We start from the raw sequence: 24,266 nt of genomic DNA on the forward strand, positions 1-24,266 counted from the left end.
GATTTCAGGAATTTTGTGAATGCATTAATATTCATGGTCACATTCACAGTGAACCTGTCTATGCTTTCAATCCTTACACCTGGTATTCCAAAAATTGCCCTGTCAAAAATCAGAATTGAAAGCAGAGTTGACTTTAATCGCGCTGTCTGCATGTATAACTTGTGGTGTTGTGCATAAAAAGGATCTCTTTCTATAGCAAACACAATTTGACCATAGATGTAAGATTTGTAGCCGTTTAAAGCTTACATTCCCTTAGATGTTGAAAGGCATGTTCAGATATGGGAAACATTTTAGGGATTGCTTTAGAGGTCGCTTTCTTTTTCTGTATCAGCCTTTAGTTCAAAGAAGGGCTATACAGAAAATGAGCACCAGTGTACCTCTATTACATATTAGCCAACTCTGAATTTGTGGGAGCGTGTTGGGGGCGTCCCTTTCAATGCAGTAGGAATCAGAGACTGAAGTGACATTTTTACTTTTCCTGAAAGCACTGTATTGTCCCTCCAGCCACAATTTTTTATTTAAACACAAATTTGCAAGTTTTAAAACAAAAAAAAAGTTCCATGATCAAATAAAGCCTTAAGTACTGAGTTTTAGATAGAGCTGATGGGTCACTAAGATTTGTGAATATTCTTTTGCTGTTAAAATGTAATAGCGATATGATTAGCAAGTTAATTGCATCAATTTCACATGTTCGGAGAACCCTTGCTACAGTGTATTAAGCATTACTTACCTTGTATTTTTTTTTTAAATGTTCACATTACAGTTGCCCTGGCCTTACTTAATGATGCTGCCTGTATTTTTTATGGTACGTGCTATTCAATTTTTAAATTGATTCACGTAATCAAAGGGCATATGCGCAATCTAGCTGGGGGTAACTACATTATCAAGTGATTGAGTTTCTACCTCACTTAGGAAATTGGAGTAGTGGAAATTAAGACATTAAAATGTATATTTTTGAATGATATCACAGCCAGGCAGCATCGTAAAAGTAATTTTCACTGCAGCACTCAAATGTTACTGTAGCAGTTGGGTTACTCAACAAATTACACTGTGCTATATTAGTATGCTGAGATTTAACTTTCTTTCCTCCGGATCTTGTTTAATATGCATGTGTACACATACTGGTAATCATGCTGCGCTTGCACATTATCCTGATTCTTACATGTATTTGGCTTCATGAAAGAAATACCTTCTGCCTAGCAGCTCTCAGTAAAAATGACAGTCCTAGATAACTGCTCAGTGTGCATTCCTTCATCACTGTTCTGCTTTTCTGACATCATTACAGTTAAATTTCCAGGCACCAAAACCTACATTGACCCTGAAACATACGAAGATCCAAATAGAGCTGTCCATCAATTTGCCAAGGAGTTAGATGCATCCTGTATAAAAATTGAGCGCGTGATTGGTGCAGGTAAGTCAGAGGTGTCTGTTTTTCTTCAACATTTCCATTTAGCCAGGATGGAATATCAAACATGATATGACAGGCAAATAATTACAGCTCAAAAGTAAAACATTTTCTTTTTAACAGAATTTCTAAATGCAAAGTGGCTTAAAAAATACAGAAATATGCTGTGCTTGCGAAAAGTCCTATTGTTTTGATGTGTGTGGTATGGGTAGGTGTTAATATTTTTATATTTTACTCTTTTACTGCATTAAATTACTGCAATAAATGACTGCTAGTAAAAGTTTCCTCTCTTCTTATCACAAGCTGATATACACTGACCTGTTTATGAACCTATAAGCAAAAGAAAAAAGAAAAAGAACTAAAAGTCACCTGAAGGTGCTACCCATTGTAGCCAGTCAGGTTTTGGTTTTTATTTTAACTTGTGTATTTCTTTGCTTTCTATAGACATATGTCTATATACGTCTTATATTGTAAGTCATATTACCTTTAATTTACCCATGGATATTAGACAAAGTTCATTCAGTACTTGCAATTTCAACAGATTCAAATGATAGTTATTTGACAAGATCCCCATGGTGTACTTAAACAACAGGCACATTTTATTGGTCAACCGAAAATGTCTGGCATATACCCTGCTGTTTTCCATGTCAGTACAGAGATAAACATATCACCACGATTCAGATGATATGTGTATATCATAGGAAGGAAATATATTTTGGTGGTTTGATCATTTCTTTAGGACCGGCTATGAATATAGTTGGTCATTATAAAAGCAATCCTGTATGTATACTATCAAAGTAAAAAAGCAAGCAATGTCCAATTAATTTATTAATTTTAGCAACTTATACATGCTGTACACAGATGCCATTAGATTTCACTCATGTGTTTGTTGGGACAAGTTATACACAGCAATGTGTAAGGGCTAAATTATTGTTCACATCATAACAGAGATACCCGGAGCTAGCAGCACTATTCAAAAATGATAACTCACTATGCAAACATACTAACACACTCAATACATATTATCAGTAGTGGCGCATATCTTTATTATTTATAATGCCATTTTTGACAGACACATACTTCTGCCGCCACAGGCAACAAAGTAATGAGTGTTAAATGCCAAATTGTTTCCCAGCACAGACATTTAGGTATAATTATACAGGACTAAGGAAGTTATCCAATGAACAACTCTATTTAGATAAATCCTACAGGTGAAAACAGCTAATCTCATTTCCTGACTTAATATATAATTGAACACAAGATTAAAAAAAATAAAAGCTCATTTTCATTAGGGTAAAGATATTAAATATCAGGTTCACTATCAGCTGACAGGATGCAGTGCTTAATTCTGGCGGGATAGGATCGCTAAATTATACAGTGTGTATGTCATTTTGTGAAATCTGTGATAAGAGAGTTTCGCAACAACAGCAGGCCTTAAGAGATTGTGTGACTGCATTGAAATGTCCTTTTGTTTATTGTCTGTCATTGCAAACCTGGGGCTTGGTACGAACAGCTTCAGTCTGATGGCTCCGTGAGGTAAACCTCAAATAACATACACAGCTTTCACAAACAGAACCTTGCTGGTGCACCAAAAATCAAGTGCATTTTTATTTTATTCCTCAGTAAAAATTTATGAGTACTAAAGGTAAGGCAGTAAATCTTGTTTATTGTGGTTCTTTCATGGATGATGCCTATTTTTGCATTAGAAGAAGGTTGCGGTGCTTATTTACCATATTGGAATTTAACTTAATTATTTATACAATATGTTAGAGAGTAAAATATAATTTTATACATCACTTAGGTCTTTTGTGGGTTCTATAAAACTGTATTACAATACACATATTGGCTACAGCTGTTTACATATAGCCTACCACAGAACTTATAGTACATATTACACCTGATTTGTTTCATATATAGCATTTGCTAGAAAAATATCTGATTTCACAAAGTTATGATATTTTTTATCAAAGAAATATGCCAATATCTAGATAATATTCACAGAAAAATTACTTTTTGATAACTAGGGATTGTGTGATTATTAAGCTGGTGTTCCTAAAGCTTAAGCTAGAAAGGCTGTACTGAGAGGAATAGCTCAATACACACAAGCATTCAGAGAAGTATTAGCTTTGTGTCAAGCTGCACCACCTTGAAACTAATGGAAATTTGGGTGTTTGGGGACTTTGATGCTGCAGTAACCTGATCACTTTTTTCCCTGACACAGTCAGGGTCCCTACGTAGGGTATGTTTAAACACTGGATCGTGTGGTAATTTCACATAGGTAATGAATGTGCTTTAGCATGGAGCCCTTAATGACTCTAACCCCTAGCCACCCTTTGCCTTCCAACATAATAAAGGATGTAATATTGCCTCATTTTCCAAATCATTGCTGAACAATTATGCATCACCCCAACTTTTCCCTTCTGACTTGGGATGATTGATATCTGCATGCACGTTTTTCTGTGCTTGGATAGCAAATTTATACATCATGCGGGGAGGCTTATGTGACCAAAGCAAAGTGATACAGATACATAGCGGATGATTTACTTTTTAGAATTGCACATGATTGGCAAAGTAAGCATTCATTTACTTTTTTCACTAAGCTAAGTGAATATTGCCCTTTTTTGTTAAAGCCCACTACCCCCAACACCAAAATACATTAAAAACAATTCAGCCTACATATATTAATCCAGGCTTCTTCTAGTTTGTCATGTGGGGAGTGGGTACTTTGTGGTGGGTGGTCCTCTGCTGCAAAAAATGGTGTTTACATTTTGACATTTGAGTGTTGTTCTTTACAACACTCCATGAACCCAGACTGCATGTTGACAAATCTGCAAGAAGTGTGTCTAGGACAGCCTGGGCTCATAGGAATTGGTTGAGTGATACTGGGTCTCATCCAACCCAAAAGTGAAACAGAAAATACACTGGATCACAGAGAGGGTGATTAGTGTTTTCAGACAATTGTTTTACCACACAGGGGGCACAATCATTTTTTAAAAACACAATTCCTGGAGTTTGGCTTTAATGCAAGCTCATATACTCTAGAGACAATTGCATCAGAAGACCATTAACCTTAATCTGTATTTTTTAAAATTAAGCTTACTTATTCTTTGTTTCTTTTCTCTGTAGGAGAATTTGGCGAAGTATGCAGTGGCCGGCTGAAGCTTCCCGGAAAGAGAGATGTAGCTGTTGCTATAAAAACCCTTAAAGTTGGCTATACAGAAAAACAGAGAAGAGACTTTTTGTGTGAAGCGAGTATAATGGGCCAGTTTGACCATCCAAATGTTGTTCATTTGGAAGGAGTTGTAACACGCGGTAAGCAAATCTCCCACTTTTTGGCTTTGAGGTTTTGTTACGCTTGAGAAGAAAGTTTTCAGTCTTGCTGTAAATATTTGTCATGTACAAATGGATATTATTGAAATTACTAAACAAAAGTAGTCTTTCTCTTGAATTGACTTTAACCATGTTTGCAATATATTCTTCACATAGAAAGAAAGTGCATTTCATTGTGCTATCACCAGTTTATGTCTACTCTGATTATTTATATGTTCAAATTATTACCTTGCTCTGCCCTGTTTAAAACTGCCTATCTTGTTACCATTTCTGCTACTCTCTAAATGGAAACTTCCAAGTCCAGAAAGATGTTTCTTATCAAAACTTGTGTCGTTTTGGTTTGGTGACGGTTGCACAAACATTTAACTTTTCATGTTTTTAGGAAAGCCGGTAATGATTGTAATTGAATACATGGAGAATGGAGCTCTAGATGCATTTTTAAGGGTGAGTGCTGTTCACATAATATTTTGAGAATGAATGTTTAGTGTTTCATAAATATGCATGGAATATATGTTTACATTTACCTTTGCTTCAGCCGTATTGATCGGTGTATAATAGGAAACCCATTCCTTTAAATTAAACATCGGCGTCTGAAGCAGCCTAGTGGTGTAAGGTCCTATTTCGATGGCTGGCAAGGGAAAATGGACAGTCCCTTGTTAAATCTTAGTAATGTTTTACTCTTCCTGATATAGCCATTGCTTGGATGGGTATACTTAATAGAAGTTTTACTTATGTTAAGATAGTTATAGTTGTATACTGTTATATTCGTATACATTTTTGGGTATATTTAGAATAAAACAACGGTGCTCCATAGATCAGCTGTGTGCTGTTTATCCCCCCCCCCCTCCCCATTTTTTTAAATACAGTATGAAACTGTTATTACAAACATATAGAAAATAGCTTTTGCATCCTGGTCTTCTTTTAGTACAGCACAGTTTTTACAAAGTAATTATTTTTACAAGTAATTTAAGGCATTACTCTACTTTTCTAACAAACTTTGAACAACCAAGGGCATAAAATCATCAAGTTTATAAATGCTGTTACTAACATTCTCATTCTGTTATGCCCTTAAGGGGGTTTGAAATGTTAATTTTGTCCAGTAGTATTCAAAATTGTTCTCTGTAAATAAGACACAGCTGTCTATAATTATTTATGATTATCTGCATAATGACTGCATAGACTCATTCATAACAAAAAGCAAAGTTTAAACAATTTAAATTAGCAGATTTAAATCATTTACAAAGTTGATTATTTTCTTGCCTTGTCATTCTAAAATTATAATTGCCAGAAAGGTAGAGTATGACTTTAAAGTAGAAAAGAGCTATTTGAGATCTCTGGAAGGCAATGGATTACAATACTGTAAGATACTACACTCTAAGATAAAATGTGGAAGCAGATTTGGGTTGATTGTGCTCTGGGCTTTTTGACTGAATACTAAAAATTACAACACATGTATTAATTCATTCTCTTCTACCCCACATGCCTTCCTTTTTTTGGGAGGTAGCAGTTGTAAGTACAGGAACGAAATAACAGGGAACACAGTAATTTTTTTTATTTTGCACATTCAGAATAGCCTTATACAGAGATGTCCATTTCCTCACAGCTCTGTAGTCCGTAAGTTAGGCCCCCATTTGAAAGCCCTGTTGGAAACTTTGCTCAAGAGAAATGTGCAGGCTGCCATTGCTGACCACTGCTGATGAAAATGCAATTTGCCTGGCTGTCATGATGTATCCCTGACTTCAGTGTTTTGAATTGGTTACCTAGAACAAGAATGCAGCTAAGGACTTCTGACTTTTCTCTGACTGCATGCTTGATTCAGATTAGTGATTTACAGTACTAAAGCCAGTAGTAGATCAGTGTAACAGCAAGGCAACCAGCATTTTCAGAAAAAGGTCAGCAGTGGCAGTCCCTGTACTTCTGTCATGGCAGGATTACTTTAAACTATTATCAGGAGTATGTAGGGCCACATAGCAACATTGCACTGCAAAATAATTGTGCTGCTTGCTCATTCCTTTGTAAGTCTTTTGAAATGTTTCCTTACATCTTGATTGAAACATTGTTGGAAACCACAAGCAAGGTTTGAGAACCTAGTCTTATAATCAGTCCATTAACACTAATACTTTTTATGAGTCTGTTTTATATATTCACCCTTAATTGGTCATGTGTAGCCCTATCTGCTTTTTGTTGAGCCAAGGGCTGCATCACATCCATAACTGCCATATTTTACCTGCAGACATCTTCCCACACTTAATTGATAAAACTCCTGTGAGGTTTAATGACTCATCATAGCTAGACATTGCTCTTAAAACATCCAGAGCTACAGAAGGAAGTGTTCCAATTATTTGTTAGTTTCAAACAAATGTCCAGTCAGTGAATTCAAACTGCTTAAATAACATAACTTGAAAACAACATAGTTTTCTGCATCTTAAGTGTTTATTCAGAAAGTATAACTGGGAAAATGTGTTCAGTCACGCTGACATGATAATTTTGTTATTGCTGGATTCTCACTTGCTTTGTTGTGACAAGTTTAATAAAACTTACAAAATGAAAATTGGAGTAACAGAATACTAAAACATTGGATGCAAGTTCATTTAAAGAATGCTTTACTTTCAATGTAAATGTATTGGCAATTTTACCAGTCTAACATTTCCATCTAGAGATTTAGTGTTGTTTCATGGGTCAGCTATGTAACTATTTAATAAAGGGTGTGATTTTTCTGCTTGAAAATGTTTACAAATTTCAGTTAGTCTGCCAATATTAGTCAGCGGTAGTCATTGTGTATATGACTAGATTAATGGAAATAAGAAATGGAAGGAGATCGACTTTAACTTCAACTTTTTTTCTAGCATACTTTTTAAAATAACATACTTGCAAACGTCATTAGATATTACACATTATTTAAAGTGGAAGTAAACCCATGGATTTAAACAGTTAAAAAAAAAAAAAAAAGAGGCATGCCAGGAATGCTAACTGCACATTTGCTGTGCTCTCAGCCATACTATCAAACCATCCAATGGCTGGTGTCATAACGAATCACATGTGCAGCATCATAGCAGTTGAAGATTAAACAGAGGCAAAGATGGCAGCTTCCTTGGCTGAAAACAATAGGGGAGTTTACTTCCACTTTAATGTTTCACTGGAATTAGGTTTCTTGCTTTGATCTATGTAGGTGTTCTGACATAAAGACATATAAATCAATGATCCATAGAGAGTGCATCACTTTAAAAGTGTAGAACTGCTTTACAAGTTCCAAACAGAGAAAATGGCAAACATCTAATCAGTTTGTAACTATCATTGGGAGGTGCAAGGAAACAAAACCCATTAAGTTCTCTACCTAACTTGAAAACGAAAGAGTTGTGTACATTTATGAACACCTGAAAGCTGCACACCATGATCAAGGTACCTGTGAAATGTGGTTCATATTTTTAAACATCTATCAGCCAGAAGTCTCTGCAGAGGTCTAAAAGTTTCCACAGACTTCACTATAGTTGGTCAATATTGCCAGTATTGGTACGCTAAGATGAAATTAATCTAGCGGTTGTGAGTATTTTCCAATCTTAGTATCCCAGCACCATATTTTCAGCACTACACAAAATACCCTTACAACTCTTATAGGGGTTCATTTTTGGCAAAGGGAAATACCAGAAAGTGCACTTTTATATTCATTGCAGTGTATTGTATCAAGTTGTTATTGCATATATATATATATATATATATATATATATATATATATATATATATATATATATATATATATATCAAACTAAGTTCTGATCATTTTCTGCTTCAGAAATCTTTGGAAATGTTTACTTCAGCTCCTAAAAGTAAACGTACAGGATCTACTCAGACAATGCCCTTTGTAAAAGTCCAAACACTAAACACCCCGGGATCAAATGCCCAGGTAAATACACATTCAGCCATTCAAAGCAGCACAGCCATCCATATTATTCATAAATCACATTTTTTTTTTATTGTTTCATGTGTAAATGTTAAGGATTTTGTTATAATCTAAATATATTTATAAGGGATGATACAGGAATTACTGCTTAGGGCTTCCATTCTCTAAATTGTGAGTGTCCTGCATGCAGTTACTGTAAACATCAGGTAGCTATCGAGCATTTCATTGCTCAACAGCCACACAGCCCTCTCTCCTTATATTGCTTAAAGAAGTTCAACTATAGAGTTTAAATCATTATGGAATATCCTAGAGGACCAAGAGCATGGGACACATTGTCCCACTCTAATCAATGCCTACATTGTATAATCACATTTATTGTGTTTCTACTGGTTTTTAGATCAACTCCAAGCGGACGTGTTCCAGGGGAGGGGGTGGGGCTTGGGGGGGACTACAGAATAAAACTAATTATCTCCTCTGTGTGCTGTGAGCACATAGATTGCACCAGATAACAGCAAGCTGCCACTCACCTGAAACAAACTCCAGCTTGTGTAAGGATGTTGTTCCATCAGGATGATTATAACCGGCACCCAGTTCTGAGTCACATTCAATACTTTCTTTTAATCCAGGATAAAATACAGCATGACCTCCCACAAGGATTTCCCACACATCTACAAGTTTATGCCCTATGCAAGCCCTAATTATAGTACTGCTTTTAAAACAGCGAGTATATGGGTTCTATCCACTTTGGGTTCTATCCACCAAGCCTCTGAAATGTTCGTATTAGGAATATTCTTTGTTTAGTTAATTCTGTCCAATTTAGTTTGATTTGTTTTAATGTTATACTTCGTATCCAAGTAGAAAATAGTTTTAAATGATTTGGATATCTTATGTCTGTATCCCCCTACTGATTAATTTATGTCTGCATGTGGGTGGTAATTGATTCATTCTGCACCAGTTAAGGCAGATGTAGATTGGTGAGAGGGTTTTTAATTGGATGTTACTACGACCTCCCGGAGCTATGATTAAGGCCTGCATAAGGCAGAAACGTGCGAGCGTGTGAGAGATCATGCTATACTTTATTCTGAATTAAAATAAAGTATTGTATGTGACTTGGAAGCGAGTACTGGTTATACTTATTATTCTGAACACATAGATTGTGCCTCCAACAACTAAATGGTGCAGCTATGCTTTTCTGCCTCTGCCTGCTGACAATCCTATGTATGTGTTCCCTATGGACACATACACAGAAATCTTGCACTGACAGGCTCCTGTCCCTCTGATGTGGTGAATGATGATGCTCATGTCCAACGCATGCCTTCTCCCAGAGTCGAATGCTGTCAATCACACCTGATTAAAAATGTGTCTCTTAATGAGCAGCATGGTTAAACAGCAATGGGAGAGGGCAGTGTGCTGTTGCCCGCTCTAATGCAGCAACCACAACATGGATCAGAACTAGATTCCGCAATGATTTGGAAATTATGGTGTAACTTCTTCAGTGTTTGTGTAGTTTAAAGAAACCCGGCAGCACAAGCTGTATCCCAGAGGAATCACAACTATCTAAAAACACAGGGTCACATAGACGAGTGATCCTGATGCTAACAACAACTCACTGGCAACAGAATTGCTAACAGACAACCTACCTTTTTCTATGAATTCGCTCTCTCTGTAGCTGGGCCAGTGAGATGTTTTTCTCTAGCTGCTCCTTCACCAGCAAATAATATTTTCTAGTATTTTGGGTCAGGAAGGGAGCAGTTTTATTCTGGGAAATAATTCCTTTATCTGAGTGATTTTAATGCTGGTGATACCAGTGGCTGAATTCCTTATCTGATATGGCCCAAGATCCATCAATCATGACTCTTTAGAGATCTAAAGCTCCCCAGAGACTTCCCAAGGTTAAAATCATGTGGCTGCTATGGGTATCTTAAAATCCTAGTGTATTTATTATTATGCTTCGCTTCACCTGACAATAAAAGTGTATGTAAACCCTAAGAAAGAACGTCTCTAATTATATCCCTATCAATTGAAAAAGCTGTGATTTACAGGGGTTGATTTACTAAAGACAAGTAGACTGTACACTTTACAGAGCTCGTAAGTGAGGTAAAGCTTCACTTCGCAAAGAATACAATATCACGTGTAAGGAAAATTGAAATAGCATTTTTGCTTGCACATGATTAAATGATGGAAGGGCAGCAGAGCTTCTGCTCATTTACTAATCTCTGGAGCAACTTCTTTTGCAGTGTGCAAGTGCACTTTGCAAAATGCGCAGTCTATTTGCTCTTAGTTAATCAACCCCACAGTATCTGTTCAATCAGTGTGAAAAAAAATATTGATTCTGTCAGAAGTCTAGTAGTCTCTTATCTTCCTGTAAGAAGTTGAGAATGCTTCACTGAAATCTTAAACATTATAAGCTGAGGTCTCTTTGTGAACTACAGAATACCCCCTTCTATAATGGTGAGTAGGGGGAGGTGTCCTATAGTCCGAACACTTCCTGACCATCACTGCACCTTCATAGATAAGGTACAGTGAGCGTCACACTAGGACAGTAAATGTGTTACTAACAGGATCACCAGGCGAAGCTAAAGGAAAATACTAATACTAATGCAGCTACCTCATCTAAGGACTGGTAAGCTGAAATACAAAACTGTTTTGTTCTTGGGTTTAGATACACTTTTAACTTATTTTCACACTGCAAAGAATAGTCTTACAGCTGCTATGTGGAGGTTAGTTTGTGGCAAAGTATAGTATCAAGGAGAAAGTGCACATTTATAATAATTTCAAAGAATTGTACCAATAACTTTTCATTACCTTTATATCAAACTAAGCTCTGATCATTTTCCACTTCAGAAATCTTTGGAAATGTTTACTTCACCTCCCAAAAGTAAACGTACAGGATCTACTCAGACAATGCCCTTTGTAAAAGTCCAAACACTTAACAACCCGGGATCAAATGCCCAGGTAAATACACATTCAGCCATTCAAAGCAGCTCAGCCATCCATAATATTCATAATTGCCATTCATTTTAAAACAATTACACTCTGATCAAACATCCATCTGCGGTTCAACATCAGTGGGTAGCACTTGTTTTCTGATACTGATACAGCAATGGGATATGTAGATTCAAAGCTTGACTGAGATATTTTCTTTTTTTACAGAAGCATGATGGACAGTTCACTGTTATCCAGTTGGTGGGGATGCTGAGAGGGATAGCAGCTGGAATGAGATATTTGGCTGACATGGGATATGTACATCGCGATCTTGCTGCACGAAACATTCTGGTCAACAGTAACCTTGTCTGCAAAGTGTCTGACTTTGGATTATCTCGAGTCATAGATGATGATGCAGATGCAGTATACACAACAACAGTAATTTTACTTTTCATTTTCATTTCATGTTTGCCATTAAAGTGAAACCCCATGCAAACTGCTTAATACTATGTTAAAATGTATATGTTTAATGTATTACCTGGTGAAAGATTTCAAATTTTGGACAACCATTCGTGTGATACATACCAATCAAGACGATCACTTTACTGCTTTCTTAATTACCTTTAGGGCTGTTTAACATTTTTGCTGTGTGGTCAAAATTAATGGCATCCCAACACACTAAAGCAGTGTACCCGAAAAGCAGAAAGTTGCAGTACACTACTATGCCATGTTGTGCATTCTTGAAATAAAGTCAATTTTGCTTGTGACAGCCCGTTTAAAATCAAAAAGATGCCTTAACATAATGCAGCCTAATATACAACATAACGTTCTTCAACATAAGTGCCAATACAAGGCTGACTCACCAGAATTAGAAAGCCTTTGGTCGTTAAAACAGTGAATACTTATGTATTTAATCACTTAAAATTGTGTTACTTAAAATTCACTTTAGTTGCTTCACAAATGAGTTTGTGTCTGGGATAAAAGTGATTTCCAAAAGGAAAGGAAGAAAAAGTAGTGCTGCTGCAATTGGGCACAGCCCTGGATTGAGATAGGACTCGGGTAAATATTTAGGGAGATGAGGGAGCAATATAACCAGTGGGACATTTTTTACCGAAATGCAGTAACGTAAAAAAATGTCTTGCCTTTAGAAGCACTGTAAGCTTTTATGAGTGAACACATCAGAAGATGGAGTTATGTGGAATGTAAGATATACAATAAACAGATCAGCACAAAGTCAGTGGTGTGTGGCTTCACTGGTTCCCTGTTAAAACATGGTTGTACTTTAGCCTATTTCTTTCACATATCAGTAGTTGATGTCTATATATTTGAAGAAAGAATGCTTCACAAAATGTGAAACCCAAACTACAGTTTCCAAGTGAAAATTACAAACAGATTCCAAACAGAACGTGATAAATTTGTTTCCACTTAACTCTTTCGTTGCCTTGCATTATTTCTCATTTCACCAGACCATGTTTTATTTATTTTTTGCTATTTACTATTTTTCTTTCACAGCTGTAAAGGTTTGTAAAATACCTTATAAATCACAGGTTTTCTGAAAGCACAGTACCTGTAGAAATAAAAGATGGTGCTGTTGATTTTTTAAAGGTGCGCATAAAATCTTTAGCGCAAGATAACTTCCAAGGTCCCTACTAAATCTAAAAGATAAAACTGTATTTATTTAATAAATAACAAATATTTGTAACTTTAAACTGTGCCTATTTACAAAATAGTGAAACTCAAAGTTATGCTTAAGCCTTAAAGCTTGGTGTTACATCTACTGTATGTGTTGTGGTAATGCACAATCCACAATTTTTGCGCTTTAGTGGCATCCATTTTTAAGGACATGCTCAATGCATACTGCTATCCCACTTCAAATCATGTGCATTTTAGTACATCACAACTGGTGTGGTGTAGTAAAAAAATCATGTGTGACTTTTGCATGCATTATGGTTTGGTATCACTCCATTCAAATGAATGGCCAGCATCATTTGTCCATCAGGGCAAAGTGACCGTGTATATGAAATGCCCCCCTGGCATAATAAAACTCAGTTTCCCTGCTGTTTTTTCATCCACTGCAGAAGTAATCAGAATATGCAGAACTGGGGATATTATTTGACTCAAGCCTAGCAATTGGCCATTAGGCTTGAGTCAAATAGTTCCCCCCATACACAGAAGCACTGGTTATGTTGCACTGGCTAAGACAGAGGCAGAAGTGGTGGATTGCTTGAGAGGTGAGTACTCATGAGTCTGAGGGGGAAGGCATTTCAGAACAATGTCACTTGAATGGGCAAAATCACAGCGTCTCTTTAGTGTATGTATGGTAACATACTACAAAACGCTGGACATACAGTATGTCAAGGGGACCTTACTGCTTCCTGCGTATTATTCGAATGAAGCCCATAAGGGCCCATAAACACCTGTTTGCTGTGTGTTATGATCTTTGTGGAAATATCAGGAGACTAAACAGACGTTTAAAATTTCTCCTTGGAGCCAAAGAAAGAGATTAAGCACACATATATGGTCCTCTGTAACACAGCTCTTAATTAGGAAATGCTTAGTATTTAGAAATCACATGTTCAATTGGAACATGAAGGAGATTGCTGAATATAAGATCCATGTTTACCAGTTTCCATACTAGGCATTCTAAAAAGAATGTCTGTGAAGAAATAATGAAGTAGGATTCCGGTGTAGCTGTAGTAGTGGAAATTAGAGGAGAACAGCAGGAGGCAGACAATGGGCAGTGTTGGTGATGGTTGGGTGCCCCCATTTTTTATGAATGGCTGTGGTAAGTAGCCTGACAATCACAGCCATTCAATAATTAGCAGAGTCTTGGGAAACACTCTGCTTATAATGTAAGGAAACACAGCAGCAACGAGGGCTACCATCAAAACATGTTGATTTTGGTTCTGCTATACTGTAAGACTAATTTCAAACTTCAAATTCGGGTAGGATTGCTGTGAAAAGCAGAGTTAACGCTCACATGCTTTTCATGTGTTATTCCCTTCGGCAGTAAGACATTGCACCCAAACTACCAAAAAAATGTGTCAGAACGCGAGAGAGCAACATCATGCTCATCCTGCTGACGAGAGAGAAATTAGCCTAATTTGTATGATATCATCCATGAAAGGCATCATTTACCTATTTTTCCTATTTTTACCTTTTTAAAAATATTTATTTTTACTGTCACATGAGGAATGATTAGTTCCTATGTGACAGAATTTGTGGGACCTCATCAGAGAGGCTTATGGCTCTCTGTAGGTCCATAATCTTAGGTGATAAGGTTACCTAAGTGATCATATGACCGTTAGGTAATCTTATCACTTTAAATGAGGGACAGGTTTGTTTTGTGGAGACATCAGAGATCTAAATAGATCCCTGATGTGTCCTCTTAGTGCTCCTTGTGGAGGTTGGAGAAAAATAGTTCTCAGCTTTTATTCACCCGGTTTGGTAATGGGAAACTGAGCATGAACTGGGCATTGTACTGGCCCACAGCTTCTGTGCACATGCACCAGGTGTTTTATCTTTTCATGTGCCATCAGGAGAACATTGCCTCCTGGGATGTGTAACATGGCAATCCTGGGAAGCAGCAGAGGGCCTTTGTCATTTTCACCTAACCTAGAAAAGATTAATGTGCTTCCTTGTAGCAAGGGGGGAGAAACCAAAGTACCAAAGGTTGTTATATTGGGTGAAGTTCCACTTTTAGGGCCAGACTCTTGTGCACCTTTGCACTGTAAGTTCATAGTTTTTATTGTACTGCAAATGCCAAAACATGTTTCTATTCAGTTTACATGAACACATTGCCTTAAGAAAAACATGTGCAAAGACAGTGCTGAAGTTACCATTGTTGACCTCTTCTGCAAATGTCTCACTTTCATGTTGATAATCTCTGAAGCACAGACCTAGCACAATTATACATATTAGGAGTTCTGACTTACTAATCTACATACTTGTTCTGATTAGAGACTCAGAAACTACTGAAGCTGGAGACAGACAGACAACAAGTATTCCCCAAAAGAGCATCAATGACAGCCCTCATATTTATCTCAGTCGAAGTGTCCGCTCTGTAGGTTAAAGCTGAATTCCAGGCATGGATATTTTTGCATAGTCACATTGGTACAGTTTGGACCAATATATGTGTGTATGTTTCATACGTTGCCCATTCCTGGAGAAGCTGGAAATCACTGTAGTAGGCACCGCTACTACAGTGACACTAGCTTCTGGGTCCCATGTCATTGAGAAAATGCAAAGTGTTCTCTAAATGACACTAGTGACTTAAAAGCAGCAGGGCAGCATGAGAGTCAATCTAGTAGCTATCACTGTAGTTCTTGTGCCTACTACAGCAATTTTAATTTACAGTGGCTGCCTTGTGAAGCTGCACATGAACACCCAGAGGCCTAAGGGCATATTTTTTTATCCTCTGCTTGATAATGTCACATTTGCTAGATAGGTTACAAACAGATATTAGATATATGTAAAACAATTGAGCCTACATATACAGCCCATAGATGAGTCTTTTTTTTTTATTCACCCAGCAGGTTGAACGAAAAAAATAAATATTAGATTTTCCCATTCACACAATCAAGGTGATGTGTCTTCGTATTCTGACAGTGGGGAGACTTTCCAGTCATCAAAATACATTGATCTGCATTGCTGACTATACCCCGCGGCACTGATCAAACAGGGAAATCTGACAGGGCAGCTGTACAGAAGCCAATTAGTAGATCGACTTCTGTACAACCTCCTTGCCCATATATGGATAAAAATGTGGCTGGTCCCTGCTGAACCAGACACATTTTGATTTGTGTATGGCCAGCTAGAAACTGTACAACTTCCATATTTATAATCTTATCACCATTTCTTGTGTAGCAGTGTAGCAGAACTGCCAGTGCACTAATCTAACAGACCTGGTCAGACACACCTCGTCACCTTTTCTGCAAGTCTTTTTGAGGACACCTATAATGAGGAGTGTGACTGTTACTAATCTATGCCATCATAGAACACTGCATTGTGAGTAAAGGTGGTAGAGAAACAAAACGTATAATTATTTATGCAAGTGTGATTTTTTTTCAAAGCATGTGCAGTTTTGTTTTATCATGGGCATATCAAAACTTGCAGGAAAATGATGCCAATAAATTTCAGCTAAAAGTGATACTATAATATTTCATTGTTATTCACATTTGAGATAATCATTACTTCCCGAAAAAGTTTAAGTATTCCAGCTGAATGGGTGCTATAAGTGGATGTAGGTAGCTGCATGTGTGAAGCATCTTGGTATGCATATCGCCAGTACAGTCAGTAGCCGCTATGTTCTTTATACTAAATATATATTATGCAACACAACTATAAATTGAACAGTACTCCAGTAGCCTCTATGTTCTTTATACTAAATATATATTATGCAAGACAAATATAAATTGAATAGTACTCCAGTAGCCTCTAAGTTCTTTATACTAAATATATATTATGCAACACAACTATAAATTGAACAGTACTCCAGTAGCCTCTATGTTCTTTATACTAAATATATATTATGTAATACAACTATAAATTGAATAGTACTCCAGTAGCCTCTATGTTCTTTTTACTAAATATATATTATGCAACACAACTATAAATTGAATAGTACTCCAGTAGCCTCTATGTTCTTTATACTAAATATATATTATGCAAGACAAATATAAATTGAACAGTACTCCAGTAGCCTCTATGTTCTTTATACTAAATATATATTATGCAACACAACTATAAATTGAATAGTACTCCAGTAGCCTCTACGTTCTTTATACTAAATATATATTATACTAAATAAAGTTATATAAACAATAATACAATTGAGCAATAAAACCACAAATGCTGTGTAAAGTGACAAAAAGGAAAAGAGTCCAATCTAAAAAATGTTCATAGGTGAATCCAAATAACGGACGTAGATGTCCTCAGATGACAACACCCCAGTGGTTCAACACTTTCCAAAGCGCGTGAAATGCCCGTCACCAAATGTTGAATGCGCTTACCAGAAAATATATGAAATGAAGCATATATAAATGATCAGTGGACAACATCCAGGTCAGCCTTCCTCAGCTGGGTCAGCACTCCATCCCTTAGCGGTCTTTCAGGATAATGATCTGTTCAGTGGTCTCGATATAAGGCACTCAAAGACCCACGAAAAAGAAAGGGACTGACATAGCGTAATAACGTAGGAACAGTTTAATAAAATAAAAAGTAATGCACTTACAGGTAAGTAGATAGATTACAGCATATAAGAACAAAGTAAAAAGCCGGCCGGCAAACAGGAGCCCGTCTTCCTCTCCTACAACGTGGTGGCGTCACTGCGTGCCTTCCCAGACGCGTTTCGTCATACCTGATGTTGTCAAAGTGCCTTCCCCATTGACAACGTCAGGTATGACGAAACGCGTCTGGGAAGGCACGCAGTGACGCCACCACGTTGTAGGAGAGGAAGAGGGGCTCCTGTTTGCCGGCCGGCTTTTTACTTTGTTCTTATATGCTGTAATCTATCTACTTACCTGTAAGTGCATTACTTTTTATCTTATTAAACTGTTCCTACGTTATTACACTATGTCAGTCCCTTTCTTTTTCGTGGGTCTTTGAGTGCCTTATATCGAGACCACTGAACAGATCATTATCCTGAAAGACCGCTAAGGGATGGAGTGCTGACCCAGCTGAGGAAGGCTGACCTGGATGTTGTCCACTGATCATTTATATATGCTTCATTTCATATATTTTCTGGTAAGCGCATTCAACATTTGGTGACGGGCATTTCACGCGCTTTGGAAAGTGTTGAACCACTGGGGTGTTGTCATCTGAGGACATCTACGTCCGTTATTTGGATTCACCTATGAACATTTTTTAGATTGGACTCTTTTCCTTTTTGTCACTTTACACAGCATTTGTGGTTTTATTGCTCAATTGTATTATTGTTTATATAACTTTATTTAGTATTTTATCTCATGTTAGAGGGATTGGCGCAGCCTTACATATATTTTGTTGCTGTTGGGTGCTATATCGCATTTATTGCTGCTGCCTATTTTGTTAGTTTGTTAATTTCACATTGTTTCTCCTAGCGCGGTTTATACTTTTTCTATTAAATATATATTATGCAAGACAAATATAAATTGAATAGTACTCCTGTAGCCTCTATGTTCTTTATACTAAATATATATTATGCAAGACAAATATAAATTGAATAGTACTCCAGTAGCCTCTATGTTCTTTATACTAAATATATATTATGCAAGACAAATATAAATTGAATAGTACTCCTGTTGCTCTGGATTGATTTAAATTGAGTTGGTATTTGTTTAACCAATAAATGTAATTTGCTTGTTTTAAATAGGGGGGGAAAATTCCAGTCAGATGGACAGCTCCAGAGGCAATTCAGTACCGCAAGTTTACATCAGCCAGCGATGTGTGGAGTTATGGAATTGTAATGTGGGAAGTCATGTCGTATGGAGAAAGGCCTTATTGGGACATGTCAAATCAGGACGTAAGTGTTTCTTTGCATTACTGCACTAATCATAAGTATTGTATTTTTATATTTATTTTATAACATGTCATTAAACTGTCAGATTTGTTTCCCTAAACAATATAATACTATAGTGTTTATATAAGAATTAAGCCATTTTAATTCTGTCAAATAAAGGCTTCTTACATATGATTGTTTTTTGAGCCAAGGATCACAAAGCTTGAAGAAGAGTTAAAAAAAATTAAATTGATGAGACATTTTTTTGCAGAGTGCAAAAGTTGTTAACATCTGACAGGGCTCAGTGTCAAAGATTTCATGGACTGTCAAAATATGTGCAAACAAATCCTTGGGGTTGAGGAAAAAAAAGAGATATTTACATTCCCCTGGATATTCAGTAAAGTTTTATATCTTTGACACCTTCTTCAAGCCATACCAGCAAACATAAACATCTCTGACAAGAATATAAAGTGATTGTAAAGCTACAGCTGTTTAACATTCAAACAAGTGAATGGGAAGCTGTGTTTATCATTTATTGTTTAGCTTGCAGAGTTAGTAGACGTTTATCTGTATTTATCCTGGAGCTGGACATAAGCTGTGAAGTGATTCAATTGAAGCAGTCAATTCATAAGTCAGTTGATGCAGTTTTTAAAAGTTTAATTTTAAGCATGTCTTATCTTGAGCGGTTTTACAGTTGACAAGGTTGACTTCCAGGTTTTTTTTGTCTTTCAGTTTGCATGCTTTGACAAATGTCTCTAATATTGAATCCATGTTTTCTGGCAGAGTTAACGGGCATCTAATGTTGCTTTTTGAACATTGAAATCCTCATAGACTGTATTTATTAACCGCAGCATGCTGCCACATTAGACAAGCAATCATTGGGCAAGCCATTATTGAAGAGTGTGTGAGCCATTTCTACAGCTTTCCACATCAAATAATATGCTGCTAGAAATCCCAGATGATTCTTTTAACATCACCTCTTCTGCTGCTACTGTTAATCCTGGTGCCATTCCATCTTACTTTATCGCAAGGAAAAAAGGTCACATATCCTGGCCTGTCAAAGCTTCATTTTTCATATAGCACTTTCTAGGGTATAGTTTGTAGCACAGAATGGAATTGTTGTATGCGCGCAATCAATGATTCTTTCATTTGTAAATAGTTAGCAATGGATAAAAATTGTTTTTTCTTTTTTTTTTGTTCTAGCCTTATTGAGATTGTTCTTTCTTTTTTATATGTGCGAACTGTGGTTTCCAAATAGTATTATTAGCTTTCTACGTTAAGCAACAACTAAGAAATAATGCTTTTTCTTCTTGGGGGGTATCATCATGTTGAGACATTAACCGGTTCGGGACCAGCCGCCGCAGTTATACTGCGGTATGTTGGCTCCCTTGCGTGAGCCATCGGAACTGTACGTTGGCTCTGTAAGACGCTTTAGCAGGCGTGCTCACCCGCAGCGTATCCCTGAAGTCGATACGCGTGCCCGGCAGGCGCGATGACCGCCAGGCAACAGCGATTGCTCGTGACAGAGTGAGAATCCGGGAATCCTGGTTCTCTCAGGGGAGTAGAGACAGATCATGTGCTCCTACTAAGTAGGAACACTAATCGGTCTCCTCTCCTAGTCAGTCCAATCCCTCCACAGTTAGAAAACACCTAGGGAACACAGTTAACCCCTTGATTACCCCCCTAGTATTAACCCCTTTCCTGCCAATTACATTTATACAGTTATCAATGGCTGTTTATAGCTCTGATTGCTGTATAAATGTCACTGGTCCCAAAAAAGTGTCAGAAGTGTCCGATCTGTCCGCCACAATGTTGCAGTCACGATAAAAATGGCCAATCACCGCCATTACTAATAAAAAATAAAAAATAATAATAATAAAAATGCCTTAAATCTATCCCCTACTTTGTAGACGCTATAACATTTGCGCAAATCAATGAATATACACTTATTGTGATTTTTTTACCAAAAATATGTAGAAGAATTGGTCTAAACAGATTTTTGTATATTTATTATAGCAAAAAGTACAAAATATTGTGTTTTTTTCAAAATAGTCACTCTTTTTATTTTGTTAATAGCGCAAAAAATAAAAACTGCAGAGGTGATCAAATACCACCAAAAGAAAGCTCTATTTGTGGGGAAAAAAGGACATACATTTTGTTTGGTTACAACGGCACCTGGTCATTAAGGGGGTAAATCCTTCCGGGGCTGAAGTGGTTAAAGGCTAAGTTCACTGTACTTATTTTGCAAAACAAAACAGCTTTCCGTTAATTCTACACAGGCTTACCTCACTCTCTTCATAGCTGTTTAACCACACTGCTTGATTACTTCTGCCTTACTTCCTGGACAGACGTTAAGTCATTAGTGCATACCCTGTATCATCTACCCTCAGGGTGTGTGCTAATAAGATCAACTGGTCAACTCCTTCCTGTGTCATGACCTACAGTCTGTCCAGGAAGTAAGGCAGAAGTAATCGAGCAGTGTGTTTAAACAACTATGAAGAGAGTGAGGTAAGCCTGTGTAAAATTAATGGAAAGCTGTTTTATTTTTGCAAAATAAGTACATTAATGCTGTATTGGTACATAGGGGAGTTGGAATTTAGAAAAAAAAAGAAAAGGTGAACCTTTAAGACAAGTTGACACATTATAACAAAATGCAGCATTATTGTTATCATGTTTGTGAAAATCCTGAGGGTGCTGCACAAATGCTTATATATAATGCAGCATAAAATCTACAGGAACTGCAGAACCATCTTTAGTACCAAGTGTCTGGAAGTGATTGAGATGTACCTGGAATCCCGTGAGCACCGCCTTTGGACACTTGTATGGATGCAGCTTAAAGTGGAAGTAAACTCCCCTATCGTTTTCAGCCAAGGAAGCTGCCATCTTTGCCTCTATTTAATCTTCAACTGCTATGGTGCTGCACATGTGATTCGTTATGACACCAGCCATTGAATGGTTTGATAGTTTGGCTGAGAGCACAGCCAATGTGCAGTTAGCATTCCCGGCATGCCTTTTTTTTTTTAACTGTTTAAATCGATGGCTTTACTTCCACTTTAACCCAGTATTAACCACTTAAGGACAAGGCCTTTTTCTGACACTTGTTGCCTACAAGTTAAAATCAGTATTGTTTGCTAGAATATTATTTAGAACTCCAAACATTAAAAAAAAAAAAATATATATATATATATATATATATATATATATATATATATATATATATATATTTTTTGTAAAGCATAAAATGACGATCATTGCAACATTTTATGTCACACTGTATTTGCTCAGCAGTCTTTCCAGTGCAATTTTCTTGGACAAAATACACATTTTTATGACTTAAAAAAACAAAACAGTAAAGTCAGCCCAATTTTTTTGTATCATGTGAAAGGTGAAGTTGCCGAGTAAATAGATACCTACCATGTTATGCTTTAAAATTGCGCACACTCGTGGAATGGTGAAAAACTACGGTACTTAAAAATCCCCATAGGCGAAACTTTTAAAAATTTGAATGGTTACCAGTGCGGAAATACCTCACGTGTGGTTTTAACACTGTTTACATTTGCGGCTACAACTTACATATGCATTTGTTTCTGGATGCAAGCATGGAGGCATGGGGCTTTAAAAAAAAAATCGTATTTATTTTTTTATTTTACACTGTCCCTTTAAAAAAAAAATCACATTTATTGTTGTCACAAGGAAGTAAACATCCCTTGTGACAGCAATAGTCACGTGTCAGGTATTTTTTTTTAATCTGGCAATTCTGGTCAGGTTTCTGGCCAGCCGGCGAATGTGCTGGTTGGTTGCTCGGGTCTCCCGGTGGGACAGGAGAGCCCGGGTGGAGCGGCAGGAGAGGGGACATTCCCTCCCGCTGCTTGTGATAGCAATCAAGCTGCAGGCTCACAATCAGAAGTCAGGACCAAGAGCTCTTAGTGAGCTTGGTCAGTGTGCTTGCAGAGGACAGTGACCATGCTCTCTGCACACAACCTCAGCTCACCATGGCCAAATGTGTTTGGTGGCTGGGCATTAAAGCCCACTTTTCCTGCCTTTGCATATATGCGTTTCATGGTTGGTAGGAGGTTAATGACAAAGCTCAGTGAGCTTTGTTTTGAATTAGCTTTGCTAAGTGGACATTTACTGCTCCTTTAGTAGATCAACCCTGCTGATGAGTGTATTGTACCTCCACCTTTGCAAAACATGTTACAAGTCAAAATACGTTATAAAGTGAACCTTTTTATAATCTTGTTATCTATGAATGCTTAATTTTTTAATTGCATTTATTAGTAAGGTATTTCACTTTTACTAAACTGACGTTAGGGTAAGAATTATTAGGAGGTTACCAGTCAAACCCAATTCTCTCTCATATGCTGGTTGAAAAACTTTTTTTTTGTATCCTAGCTTTCCTGCAAGTCAGTTTCAGACAATCCTTCACAGCATGACATTCGGGAGCATGAATACTTCACTAGTATTTTATGAGAGCTTTGTAGCACACTGTCAGTGACATGAATTACCTTATAACATCATTCTAACCTTTTACATGGCCTTCTGATTGATTCTCTCAATGCCTTTAACTCAAGGCTATGGGGTTTAATGAAGTTTGAAGCAATTTGTTTTCAACTTGGTTACCACAGCAGTAAGGTTCGCTATCATGATACTAAAACTGACTACAAAAGGCAGTAGAATGGAAGCATTTCATTGAGCTATCATAAATAGGGTAGACTGAAGACACTGTTCTGTTCTTTCTCTTCCTGCTGATCCAAAAAGCATTTGTACTTAACCTCTTCCCATCCCAGACCTACTTTGCCGGAAGTGGCCTGCACGCCCCCTGCAGGGCACGCATGGTGTGCTCTGTGATCAGCAACCCCTTACCAGGTGATCAGCTGTCAGCCAATGACAGTTGATCATGTGATTTAAACAAAGCCGTTAATCAGCTATTTTTTCTCCTCATGCTGATAGCGAAAGGAGAAAAAAAAAAGCCGATCACCGGCGGCTGTGAGAGGGACATCAGTCCCGATCATGGAGAGCTTCTGCAGAGTCATCTGTGCCCACCTGTGTCACCTGCCAGTGCCACATACCAGTGCACAACCAGTGCACAACAGTGCCGCCTACCAGTGCCCACCAGCGCCACCTACCAGTGCCCACAGTGCCACCTATAAATGTCACCAAGTAGTGCCTCATCACTAGTGCTGTCTATCAATGCCACCTACCAGTGCCCATCAGTGCTACCTACCAGTGTC

The 24,266-nt window shown here is 37.3% G+C and overlaps 1 protein-coding gene across 9 annotated transcripts in view; it reads left to right on the forward strand.

Moving 5' to 3' along the window:
* EPHA7 (EPH receptor A7) overlaps positions 1–24,266 on the forward strand; it is a 276,731-nt gene that overhangs the window by 237,142 nt on the left and 15,323 nt on the right. For 2 of the 9 annotated variants that reach the window (XM_077487229.1, XM_077487231.1), the window contains exons 10-16: positions 1,286–1,411; positions 4,532–4,717; positions 5,118–5,179; positions 8,526–8,636; positions 11,478–11,588; positions 11,787–11,996; positions 18,910–19,059. In XM_077487229.1, coding sequence (XP_077343355.1) covers positions 1,286–1,411; positions 4,532–4,717; positions 5,118–5,179; positions 8,526–8,636; positions 11,478–11,588; positions 11,787–11,996; positions 18,910–19,059 — 956 coding nt within the window. The remainder of the gene's footprint in view (positions 1–1,285; positions 1,412–4,531; positions 4,718–5,117; positions 5,180–8,525; positions 8,637–11,477; positions 11,589–11,786; positions 11,997–18,909; positions 19,060–24,266) is intronic. The other 7 variants (XM_077487230.1, XM_077487232.1, XM_077487234.1 and 4 more) reach the window with 4 other exon arrangements.

The sequence above is a fragment of the Lithobates pipiens genome, unplaced genomic scaffold (assembly GCF_037356315.1).
Source record: "Lithobates pipiens isolate NorthernLeopardFrog02 unplaced genomic scaffold, aLitPip1_a1.2 Scaffold_18, whole genome shotgun sequence".
Classification (NCBI taxonomy): Eukaryota; Metazoa; Chordata; class Amphibia; order Anura; family Ranidae; genus Lithobates; species Lithobates pipiens.